The 13476-nt window shown below is 36.6% G+C and overlaps 1 protein-coding gene across 11 annotated transcripts in view; it reads right to left on the bottom strand.

Moving 5' to 3' along the window:
• NTNG1 (netrin G1) overlaps positions 1 to 13476 on the bottom strand; it is a 354788-nt gene that overhangs the window by 58274 nt on the left and 283038 nt on the right. For 2 of the 11 annotated variants that reach the window (XM_030937006.1, XM_030937007.1), the window contains exons 6-7: positions 9951 to 10016; positions 7399 to 7458 (exon numbers count right to left, since the gene is read on the bottom strand). The exons of 7 other annotated variants lie outside the window; for them this stretch is intronic. In XM_030937006.1, the coding sequence (XP_030792866.1) occupies positions 7399 to 7458; positions 9951 to 10016 (126 nt within the window). The remainder of the gene's footprint in view (positions 1 to 7398; positions 7459 to 9950; positions 10017 to 13476) is intronic. 2 more of the 11 variants (XM_030937004.1, XM_030937008.1) reach the window with 1 other exon arrangement.

Genomic DNA, 13476 nt, shown 5'->3' with positions numbered 1-13476 from the left:
GGCAGGTAGAGTTTATTAAAACAAAACAGAATAGGAGGGAATGAGCATTTTAGGTGAAAGGAATAGAGTGAAGAGTGGGCAAAGGTACGAAGCTGGGGAAATCCAGAGAATAAGGCTAGTGACTTTTCATAGTATGGTTCCTTTGTGGGTAACTAAAGGATTCTGTAGAGTCTCCCTTATGGCCAGAACTACATGATTTAATCTACCTGACAAAGCTTTATCTGAGGAAAAAACCAAATCTGTAAGATACCCAGGTTCAACAGTTTAAGACCCATTCCATGAATCTCTGTAGAAATGTTAAATGTGATACTATCACTACTATTATCTGAATTTAATGAATAGTACACATTTCTGTGGTGACATTAACTATTTATGGGGTTTGTTGAAAAACTAATTTATTAATTTTGAAAGGAAAAGATAAATAATTGCATAAGAAACCATATTTAGCTAAACATACAATAGTATAACTTTATTTCAAGTGATAACTGGATACTTTAAGTGTTTTATAAGCATTAAAATGTTTTATAATGTAGAAAATGGCTAATAACAACTTGATTCTTTTTTTTTTTTGGAGACAGAGTCTCGCTCTGTCGCCCGGGCTGGAGTGCAGTGGCCGGATCTCAGCTCACTGCAAGCTCCGCCTCCTGGGTTCACGCCATTCTCCTGCCTCAGCCTCCTGAGTAGCTGGGACTACAGGCGCCCACCACCGTGCCCAGCTAATTTTTTGTATTTTTAGTAGAGACAGGGTTTCACTGTGGTCTCGATCTCCTGACCTTGTGATCCGCCCGCCTCGGCCTCCCAAAGTGCTAGGATTACAGGCGTGAGCCACCGTGCCCGGCCAATAACTTGATTCTTTTAAGACTTCTAGTACTCTTCTGAGACTTTGATAAAGCTGTTATCTCTGGCCATAATATATTTGAGAATATAAAATAAGAAACAGATCTTTGAAAGTGATTTGAAAAACATGAGAGTATTATATAAATGCAAAGTATTTCAAATATGACTCTAAAACTGCTATATTATTTTTTGGTGTTCTGTTCATTTCCTACCTTTTAATACCTAGTCTTTCCACACAGGCACAGAACATATTCAGATACAGCTTGAGCTGCATTATCCTACTAAGTTTCTGAAGGGATGATATTAATAGTTTAATAATTTTTTGATTCTTCAAATCACTGACCTCCCATGACCTCCCATTTCTTCTTATATAGTATCCATAGTCCAATCCTTATAATCACTTCCTTTTATATAATCCCTTGGCCTTCCACCCTCCAATTATAAGGAAATCTTGATCCCGGTTAAAAGTTGATGCTGGTTAAATTCAGCTCTCCAGGAAGTCCTAGCCAGAGCTATCAGGCAAGAGAAGGAAACAAAAGGCATTCAAATTGGAAAAGAGAAAATCAAATTATCTCTCTTTACTGATGACATGAACACATACGTAGAAAACCCTAGAGATTCCTGTAGGAGAATCCTAGACTGATTGCCGACTTCAGCAAAGTTTCAGGATACAAAATCAATGTACAAAAATCAGTAGCATTTCTATACACCAATAACATTCAAGCTGCAAACCGAATTAAGAACTCAATCCCATTTACATAGCCCCCAAAATAAAATAAAATAAAATACCTAGGAATACAGCTAATGGAGGAGGTGAAAGATCTCTACAAGGAGAAGTGTAAAACACTGATGGGATAAATTGTAGACAACACAAATAAATGAAAAAAATTTCCATGCTCATGGGTTGAAAGAATTAATATTGTTAAAATCACCCATTACCCAAAGCAATCTAAAATTCAATGCAACTCCTATCAAATTTCCAATGTCATTTTTCACAGAATCAGAGAAACCAATCCTGAAGTTCATATGGAACCCTGCCCCAAAAAAGCCCAAATAGCCAAGGCCAAAGCATTTCTAAGCAAAAGGAACAAATCCAGAGGCATCACATTGCCTGACTTCAACTTACACTACAAGGCTATAGTAACTAAAACAGCATGGTACTGGTACAAAAATAGACATACAGATCAATGGAAGAGAATAGTAGTAATAAAGCCACATACCCACAACCATGTGACCTTCCAAAGTGGACACAACTAAACAATGGGGGAAAACAGTGCTGAGAAAACTGGCTAGCAATATGCAGAAGAATGAAACTGAACCTCTATCTCACCCCATACAAATATTAACTCAAGATGGATCAAGGACCTACATGTAAGACCTGAAACCATAAAACCATAAAACTCCTGGAAGAAAACCAGGGAAAAACTCTTTTGCGCATCAGCCTAGGCAAAGAATTTATAATGAAGACCCAAAAAGCAAATACAACAAAAACAAGAATAAAAAAAAGGGGGGGACTTAAACTAAAGAGCTTCTGCACAGCAAAATAAATAACAGAAAAAACAGACAACCTACAGAATGGGAGAAGTATTTAGAAATTACGCCTCTAAAGACTAATGTTTAAAATCTACAAGGAACTCAAATAACTCAACAAGAATACAACAAACCACCCCATTAAAAATTGGGAAAAGGCATGAACAGACATTTCTCAAAAGAAGATGTACAAGTAGCCAACAAACACATGAAAAAAATTCTCAGTATCACTAATATTCAGAGAAATGTAAAGTAAAATCTTACTAAGGTGCCATCTTACACCAGTCAAAATGACTGTAATTAAAAAGTCAAAAAGCGAGAGATGTTGGCCAGGATGTAGAGAAAAAGGAATACTCATATACTATTGGTGGGAATGTAAATAAGATCAAGCTCCATGGAAAACAGTATGGAGATATCTCAAAGAAGTAAAAAGAGAACTGCCATTTGACCGAGCAATTCTACTACGGGGTATCTACCCAAAGGAACATAAATCATTATATAAAAAAGACAACTACAGTCATATGTTGATTGCATCACTATGTGTGATAGCAAAGTCATGAAATCACCCTAAGTCTCCACTAATGGTTGATTAAATAAAGAAAATGTACGTATACACCATGAAATACTATGCAGACATAAGAAAGAATTAAATCATGTCATTTGCAGCAACATGGATGGAGTTGTAGGCCATTATCCTAAGTTAACTAACAGAGAAGCACAAAATCAAATATTGCATGTTCTTATGTATAAGTGGGGGTTAAAGGAAGGGTACACATGGACATAAAGATGGAGAAAATAGACCGTGAGCACTCTAAAATGGGGGATGTTTGAAGGTTGAAAAATTACCTACTGGGTAAAATGTCCAATATTTAGGTGATAAGTATACTAGAAGCCCAATCCCCAGCCATTATGCATGTAATATCCATGAAACACACAAGCACATGTACCCCCTGAATCTATTTTTTTTTAATTCAACTTTTCATCTCTTCATGCTCATATCCCAGTAGCTAAATGTGGCTAGTTTTTCTCCAGTCATTTAGAAACAAGTCTCATTTGAAGTTCATGACCATAAACCTCAATGGGGTCCCCAGACTGCCTGGTAATCCTTCCTGAAGCAGGGGGCTTCTGGGACACCACACTCTCTAGGTTCTCCTCCTTCCCAACCCATTATTGCTTTTTTCTCTCTTTCGCTTTTTGTCCTCATCTCCTCAAATGTCTCAAGGTTTAATCCTTGGACCTCTTTGTTTCCTACATTCGCCCTAGATGATTTTTACTCAACCCCATGGTCTATATGTGGGCCATTCCAAAACAGTTATTTCCAGGGTGGACTGACTCCCCAGTTAATTAGTGAGACTCCCTGCAGCATCATCCACTGTGTGCCACTGCCTTCCTAGAATTTTCACTTGGATGTTTTATAAACATTTCAACTTTAACTTGTTCAAAGCTGAGCTCTTTAGTTGCCTTCCTAAACTTGCTGCTCACCCAGGATGCTCTGTCTCAGTAAATGACTACTCCATTCCTCCAACTGCTTAGCTTACACCTCTCACCATCTCTACCACCTTTTCCTTAGATGCATCATCAGCCCTTTCTTGGATTATTGCCATCATCCCCAAACTGTTCTTCTGGCCTCCACCCTTGTGATAATGTCATCTCCACACAGCAGACAGAGTGACTCTCTCAAAACTTTAGTGAGGTCATGACATCCCTCTGCTCATCATCCTAATGGCTTCACATCTTATTTAGAATAAAAGAGGAGTTCATTAATTCTCTAGTGACCTAGCCCCTGTCCTCCCTGGGGGCTCATTGCTAGCGCTCTCCTCCGAATTCATGGCACAGTGCCTCCATGTTGCTCTTCGAACACACCAAGCACTTCCCAGGGCCTTTGCACTTGCTGGTCTGGAATACCCCCAGACATCTCCATTATTTGCTTCCCCACTTCTTTTTAAAATATCTTCTCAAAGACAATTCTCTGAAAATTTAGTCTGAGATAATAGCCCCTACCCTCATACCCTAATCCCTCAATTTTCTAATCTTGTTTATATTTTTTCATAGAATTTATAATATTCAAAAAGTATATGCAAAAATAACTTCTCCCCCTGTAGTTGAGAGTAAATATTCAAGGGCAGACTGTGTCTGTTTTGTGTACAATTATAACTACAGAACTTAAAATATTGCCTGGCATACACTAAGCACTGAAAAAATATTGTCAAGTGAATGAATGAAGGATGATCCTGAGACCCCTTCCTTTGGGGGAATAGAGGAAGATACAGAGAAAAGTTATGTTTAAATTCATTCCTTCATCATTTGAATTCCTGAGGAGAATCTGGCTATATCCTATATATTAAGGAGTTTAGAAAAACAGTAGCCACAGAACAAGCTACAGCTGAGTTAGTGATTATTTTAGCTGAGAGTCGACTACATGTCTATTAACAGATCAGCTTAGGCAGAGAAAAAGCAGGTTTCTGAAAATTGCTGTGGTTTTATATAGTTTTTAATCTCAAATTGCGTTTCAGATGAGTTTTATTACTGTTGTATAAGCAAAGCTAAAGGGGGTCTTTAGCTTTACATATACACAATGTGGCATGGCAACCACTGGCAACACGTATTTATTGAGAACTACCCTGTACCATGTACAGCCCTCATGTACCAGAAGACAAAGGGAATGAGGTCCAGGTCTTCAGAGTCTAGTGTGGGGTTTCTCAGCCTTGACACTATTGCCATTTTGGGCCAAATAACTTTGTTGTATGGGGCTGTCCTGTGCATTGTAGGCTTTTCAGATATATCCCTGGGCCCTCTATGGACTAGATGACTAGATGTGGTAGCACCCCCCAAACTGTGACAAACAAAAATGTCTCCAGACATTGCCAAATGTCCCCTGGAGGGCAAAATCCACCACATCCCCACTGAGTACTATTGTTCTAGTGGGAAAATAGAAAAAATACTATATATGTATAATATATATGATATATTGCAATACAGAAGGCAGTTGTGATGAAGTACTTAGTACCTAGCCAGAGCAATGAAGGCTAGAGGTGTTTTACAAGGGGAAGGGTTCAAAGTTGACTTTCTAGATAAGGGAAGGACCAGCTCTCCTCTAAGGTTTAAAAGGTTCCTTCTGACTGACACTGGCTGGGGAAGACCTAGGCAGATAAGAGTTCCAGGAAATCAAGAGGTTGGATACAGAGAATGAAAGAAAAAGAATGTTACTAAGAGGAGGGGATTCAATTTCTCCTCTTTTGCCTCCTTGTTCTTACTGTTCCCCATGTTGCCTATAATTACATTAGTAAATTATCTCTGTAAATATAACATAAAATACAATGAATGTGGCACAATTAGAACAGGTAGTTTTTTTTTTTTTTTTTTTTTTTTTTGGCCAAATGAGGAAAGCTAATTCAAATCCAGAGCTGATTAAAATTAACTTTAGACATTCAAAAACAAAGAATTTGAGAAAAGACCTTAAAGGTGAAGGAATTGGAACTCTAAAAAGAATTTTCCCTTCACTGCATTAAATGGAGTAATTCTGAGAATTAAGAGGCTCTAGCATTTTCTTTGTCTTTTCCCCACCCACAACCCTGTCTTGCATCCTTACGTAGCTGTTGAAGCTCTTCCACACATATCATTTGACGATGCTGTCAATTTGTCTATGGTAAGTCTACCTCATTGGGTAGCTTCTCCCTGCCTCCAGGAATGTGTCTGGACCTCATTGGTGCTGTGTCCTCAAGAAACTAGAGATGTAGGGTCAAATTCCAGGTTCAGAGGCCTCTTGTATATCCAGCACGCTTGACATGACAGAAAAGAGATGAACTTTACACATGCTTTTTCCTTCCTTTCTCCTTCACCTCCTTTGTTTCTTTCCATATGGCATCCCTATGGTGGCTTCAGTGACTGCCTATATGACACACCACATACCCAAATTGATCTGTTACCCTCTGAGCCTGCATCTGCTCTTCTCATACAGGACTTATTTCCCAAAATTTCAAACCTAATTCGGTTCCCCTCAACCCAGATTGGCATCTTCTATGTTCCACGGTTAAAAGCACATTTGAGAAAATTTTGACATGTGGTTTAAATACTCTTGGTTTCCCTTTTCCCATTTCCTGACCAGTTTCCACTTTTTCTCTATATGCCACAGAAGGACAAATTCAACATTGATTAAAATCTGGGAAATGACTAAATTCAATAAGGAATAGGAAAACATTATGGTCATTTTCACCAAATGGGTCAAACTAAGTTCAGATTTTATTAATAAATGTATTTCTTTGTAAGAGGTGTTTTATGAAAAAACAAAAAACAAAACCAAAATGTGACATATGCCCAACAGTCAAGGGTGGAAAACAAGACACACCTGTTACACAGGACATTTAAAGAAAAAATGGTGAAATAAAAACAGAAGTCTTTATGTTTCCTGAAAAATCTTCATTCTGTGAATGACAGATGCTAGCTGGAACAGGCCATTCATGAGTCACAGATGAGATGCTGCTCACTTTCATTTAAAGAAAGTAATATAACTACTATTTTTGGATCATAAGCAACACTTAATCCAGTGCAGATCTTCACTTGTGTTTTTCAAAGTTATTCAAAACAGTTTTTTGGAAGCATAAATTCCAAGATGTTTCATTGGTCATAAAGCGAAATGGGCACCATACATGGAACCTGCCATTCTGGTCTCATGAAAAGCATCCTTGAAACTCACTATAAGTGGGTTTCCTTATATTCAATGCAAATGAGTATCCATGATGGTGCTCTAACATTCATGATCTGAACAGGAACCTCAACCATTGTAATTCTTATTCACACATCAATCTTTCAGAAAACAAATGTAGCATTTTTAATTGCAGTCAAGTTTCTGAGTGAAGCATTTTTTTTCTTACAGATGATTCTCAGTACTATTTGATGCATTGATTGATATCAGTCAACATGCCTCACCGATAAGCTGATGGGTACACTTCACAGATATTCCAGATTCATACAGTGCAATGTTTCACAACACATAACACCATGAAATCACTGTATGAATCCAAGAATTCCTACCTCTCTTGTGGTTTGCAACTTGAACAGAAGAAACTGTTGACAAAGCTAATTTGGGAGCAACTGGATAGGTTTAAAAGAATGAACAGTAAATTAGAAACAATAGTGAAACGTTCAAACTGTAATAACTTATCACCAACCCACTTGAAAAGTAGCCCTAAATTAACAGACTATTTGTATCTGTTGTTTCTGGGAGTTTGTTTCAATCACAAAGTAAGGCTTGTATTTGGCTGAAAATGGTTCAACATTGTCAGTAATTCAGTTTAGAAGTTTTCTTTTCAGAGGGAAAAATCATTACCATTTAAATCAAGAATCCAGTGAAGCAAGGATTGTTCCCATAACAATATGGATAGTAGGATTCCCTACTGTCAATCTTTTAAAATAGTAGTTGTGTTGTCAGTTGACATTATCATTGCCTCGGTTCACCATGACATTCTGTGTCATGATAAACTAGTCAACATATACACCATTCAGGCTATTCCTGTTGAACTGATTAGGCATCCTAGAACATAGACCCAATGGTCAGCCATTCAGCAGCATTTGGGCCTATCTCAGAGTCACCTTGAAGATGTGTACCTTTAAAAGTTGTCTTCTCAGCATTTATTACCTTTTTGATGATATCAGCTTGTTAACGGCAGGGATTTCTATGTTTGCCTGCCATTTATTTTCCAATTATTCATGAAGAGTTGCTTGTGAAAATAGCCAAAACAGAATAGAGCCTGATGTTCTTTGCAGATGCTGACAAGATAAATTATGGCTGCATAGAACTGGCCTCTGCTACCAAGTGCACCTTTCGCTAAAATTTCAAAGTTTAAGCACTTTGCTCAACTGGGACGCTTCTCAGTAGATTCATTTGAACTCATTATCCACATTCTAAGAAAGTGCAACTGGTATTATGTAACAATATTTCTGAAAGTGTTTTGTCCTGTGACTCTCACAGACAACACAGCAAAATAATTAAATGGGCCTATTTCAGGTTTTGAACAATGCATAATCTTGTTCAGCTCAAAACTCACTGTGGAGAAGCGTTGTCTTAGAGCCTGTGTTGTATAATTTGTGAACTATGAAATTCAATAGGAAATGCTGAGTGACATTCCACTGAAGATGCTGTCATTGAACTTGTCAGGGAATAAAGCCACTAAACCTCTTCCGAATCCTCACAGAATTATACTAATAGGGGCGAGCTTGATCTGTATTTCTTCTTTCATATATGTATGCAGAAACTTGAAAAAATTCATTTGGAGAAGAGGATTAAGATAATTCTATTTGCTAGTAATATATGTATCTAGGACAGTCTAGATTTCATCACTCTGATCAAGGACTGAAAATGCAGCCCTTCCAATTTGACTCCTCAACAAATTGCTAATATATTTTGTTTTGCTAAGCAGCTATTTCCTGGTTCCTCCTTTTGCTCATTTCCTCTTCCATCTGTATTCATTAGAGCTTTAAAGGAACATCCTGTATATAACTAAGGAAGGTGGAAGCCAAAGATGTGCCTTTTTTTGAAGAAGAAGAAGGAAGAAGGCAAAATAATACAATCTTATATTAAAATAAATTCCTATTTATACATGACTATAAATATCTATAGGCTAGATGTTAATATTAATTTAACATTACACTGAAGCTTATGAAGTTTATTGCTCAGCCTTTAAAAGTTCTCTTCCTGCATAATCACATTTCTGTCTATCAGTGTTGTTTTCTTTTTCCTTTTTTATTTTCTTTTTCTTCTTTGACATTAGGAGTTAGAAAATAATTACTGCTCTAAGGATAGACAGAGAACAGATTGCTCTAAATGCTGGAACACATGAATGTTAATCGATAAAGAAGATAAAAGGAAAAGTTCCAAGAAGGAAAATTTACTGTGATGTGAAAGACGGGGGGCGGGGCGGGGGGGAGAGAGAGAGAGAGAGAGAGAGAGAGAGAGAGAGAGAGAGAGAGAGAGAGAGAGAGAGAGAGAGAGGAGGGAGGAGGTGGGGGGAGAGGGAGAGAGGAGACAGGGAGTGAGAAAGAGTGTGTGAGAGAGGCTAAACGGAGGGAGGAAGAGAGGAAAATGGAGGGAGGGAAAGAGACAGAGAGATTGCTCCAAATTTTTGCAAGTCAGTATGGAGCAATAGTCAGAGAAAACAGATCTGTCAAGTGTCACAATGCTACCTCTATGTATTTCTCAGATCCTCAGTACAACTGAGGTACCAGTTGGTTGACTTAAAAGTAAGAGGAAGACATTGAGAGGATGTCTGTGCCACTCACACATTTTTAAGTCTTGTTTGCACTCCACACTGTGGTGGCAACAGAAGTCTAGACTCTTCTTGGGACTGATTGACCTTCAGTGTAATCTGGTAAAGGGTTTTTTAACTTCCATGCCATTTAATTTTCCCCTTCATCTTTCACTCTAATATTTTTGGGACACTCTTCATATTAGAAAAAAGATTGAATTATGATTCTTTCAAAGACATAGCATTCATGATAATGCTCTTATTTTGTGCTAAAAATGGCATATAGGATTTTCCCCCAAACATGTGGGATTTTATATCAGTAGGAATTTTACATGCTCCTACCTTGTTTTGGGTTAGAAACCTCAAGGGAAGAAATATTCGGCCATATCCTATTAAACTTTGGAGGATCTGCATGCATCAGGAAAAATCAGGGTATGTTATTTTCAGCTATAATGTCATTTGGTCTAAACAGAAAATTATATGGATAAAGACACAAACCACACATCTGCTCTTTAACTTGGCTGTGATGCACTTAAACAAAACATGACTTCCACATCAAACAAGAGCAAGCAATTGATGATTCCCAAAACATTGAATGGACATTAAATATATAGCTACTTCCCTACCAAAGCTACACATTTACTTTTAAAATAAGGTAGAGTGTTCTTACACACACACAAAAATACAAATAAGGACTTCAGCAATCCAAACCATTATGTAAAGCTGGTGCCTGAGCCTAGAAGATAACACTAAAGAAATAATTTCTCACTTGAGGATTCCATTCTCCTCAATTTATATTTACAGATATGAACTGGTTGCATTAGGTCTTTCGTGATAGATTCTTTGGGGTGTGTTTTAAGTGTGAGCCATTATCTCTGAGAAGGAGTGGATATATTTGCTATTTTTATATGTGTAGTTTCTCGGAAAAGGAAAGAGGGATACCTGGCGGTTTTGGCTTATGGAGAAAAGTCCAAGCTGCTTCCTATTGTATCTAAGGTTCGTATGTATGGGTGTGTATGTGTTTTCATGATGCCTTTACCTCAAAATATGCTTCTAGGGTTATTGGTTCCAATGCAGAAATAAATAAAAGCATCAATTAATTTAAGAATTGGTATTATTTATGTCTTGGTATTATTTGTGTCTTCCAGTTATGGAAGGCAGAACATCCAGGCTAGCATTTAAAGTTTTAAAACTACTTTTGTGAAGGTGCATAGGGCATGACTATTAAAGCAGCTATTTTATGACTAAAATCCTACCACCTATTGAGTCCAGTCTCAAAACCACATGTCTTGTATTGTCCTTTGGTACCACCCAGGTCCGTAAGGACAGCTCTTGGCTCTAAATTTCTGTAACCTGTTACTTTCAGTGCTCCTGTTTTCTCACTGATATGTGGACAGGCATGAGTTTTAATATTGCCAGTTAAAATTTTATAGGTCGATTTCTCATCTCTCTAATTGGATTGGATCTCTTTGAAGAAGGGCAAAACCTTGCAGAGGGCTTCAGTAAATATCTGATAATTGAGAAATAGATATCAAGTGGCTATGCTACTGTAAACAGGTTATTATCATGTTGTTTCCTCCATAATTAGATTATAGTGCCTTCTTCCAAGACAAGAGACTTGCACTATAACTTTGCTTTTTAAATATTTGCTAGAAAAGCTGATCCGATAGAGCCAACAGAGCTGTTGCTCTGTTCCGCTCTGTTCTCATACATCTATCCACAAAGGCAAAGGAAATCTTGATGATATCTATGAAAAGTTGTGAAGTAAGAAAGAATGTAATAATTTTCCACATCGGTACTCAGGTGTTATTAAAGAAATAAGTATTGGGTAATATGTAGGTAAAATATGTAAGTTAATTGACTGAATGTTGCTTTTCACTTGAGTATTTTGATGATGGGTAGATATTGAATGGTAGATATTGAGTTAATAGGACTAGCCTACTTGATCTGTGATGATCAGCTTTGAAAAACTATAAATTTGTGTTCTGAGGAAATTAATATTGTCTGTATTCCCAGAAATTGTTTTATTTAATAAAGCTTTCAAGTATTAGTGTGGTTTTACATAAAAAATGTATTTGTATTATTAGTATCAGATTAAGACAATCTTAGTTTCGTAAACTAGCTCTCTCCATCTTTTTCTGTACAGAGACAAATATAGGTCATAAGTGGGGGTGATGTTTGCAAGCTTAATGTTAAGTAGTGACTGGTTTGTCTTGATGAAATGCAAGTACTAGTATGATTTATTATTTTGTTATTGAGCTTTGCCAAGAAATTTAAGTAAAGATAATAATTTGATATTAAATCAATTTTAGAAAAGGGTTCTGAAAAATAATGCTATAAATTAAACTTTATTTCATATTTGAATATTTTAAATATTTGTCTGTGCCTGTATTTTAGTATAACTCCTTTCTTAGTGTTTTATGATTTTTTTTCCCCCTAGGATGCTGAGTTTCCAGTTTATGGATATTCTTATATGTATTTAAAAAATTAATGTAAGTCATTCTACTTTCAAATTGCTGAGACTTCTTGACCTGTATGTACTTATCAAGATAGACATCTCACTTACAATCTGTTCCTACTGAGAATATAATTGTCTTCCGTATTGTGTACCTAAAATATTTTCTTGGGCAGGGGAAGCCTTTGTGTTTGCCTGGGAATATAATTTGACTTTTTTTTTTCAAATAATTTTCATTATGTAGAATGCCTAATCTCCTTGAACTACTAAATATCAGAACCACCAGCAGCCATCATATGAAAATCCTGATAAAATTCATACATATGTCCAGTGGGACAAAATTTTATGTGCTCTGCATTTTCCTTGGGAGAAAAATGTTATCCTGTAAAAATGGATACTGAAATGTGTGGCCTCTAAAGTCCTATAGTGTGTTACTGACTGCACATATATATTTTAACATTTGGCCATAATGAGATTTTTTAAAGTTAATATCTCATCTTAATTTTTAAAATGTATTTTGTTTTATAATTGCAAGACCAAGTAAGAAAACAACTTAAAATTAGCCAATTACTCTCTGAGTAATTTTACTTTTTATTCTAATACCTTAGCATGTAGTAAATGTTCAACAAATATTACTAACATTTAATTCCCAGAAGTAAATTAAGCATATTAGAGGCTACTTTAATAGTATGACTGAGAGTAATTCTGTCTTATCACATCCAATTCCAATGAAAGTTTTTGTAGAACATGAAGTTTCTGCGAATTCTTAGTGAGAAAAGTTCTTAGCAATGGAAACAAATTATAATACATCAACAATATTTGTATTGCTTCTTTGTATGAACTGTTGTAGAATGTATTAATTTCTTTTTTTTTTTTCACAAATCATCTAGGGAAAATCTTTGGGTCAATATGAATGTCTCAGAGTGGTGTTTTGTTACAAGGCAAAGGGCACTGGGATTCAGAAGATGAGAGGTCTGATCCCCGTTCTGCCACTGAGGAGCTATCTGGCTGTTAATTTCTCTGGATTTTACTTTCCTTATCTGTAAAACAGATAAGGAAATTTCTAAGGTTTCTCTCAGCTGACAAGTTCCATCACTCCAGTGGTTTTCTCATGGCCTAGCAGCATCATAGTAAAGTTCATGGAAGGGTGATGCCTGTAGATATGAGGCATATGTCATTTGGAGAATCTAGTGGATTAAGAATTCCTTGTGTGATGAGGAAATTCTCCCTACATGCCTTGACTGTGGACCTTTTGACTGTCAGTGAAACCCAAACTGAATTGAGAAATTATTGTAAGGGTGAGGGGAAGGATTATGGTATGCTTGTAAATGACAAATCATTCAGGAATAGCTTTTTTTATGAAAAGCACTTCTTCTTAAGGATCCTGGTTCCATACCTTTAGGAAAATTGACA

The sequence above is a fragment of the Rhinopithecus roxellana genome, chromosome 8 (assembly GCF_007565055.1).
Source record: "Rhinopithecus roxellana isolate Shanxi Qingling chromosome 8, ASM756505v1, whole genome shotgun sequence".
NCBI classification, from domain to species: Eukaryota; Metazoa; Chordata; class Mammalia; order Primates; family Cercopithecidae; genus Rhinopithecus; species Rhinopithecus roxellana.
This window is presented reverse-complemented; position numbering and strand designations above follow the sequence as displayed.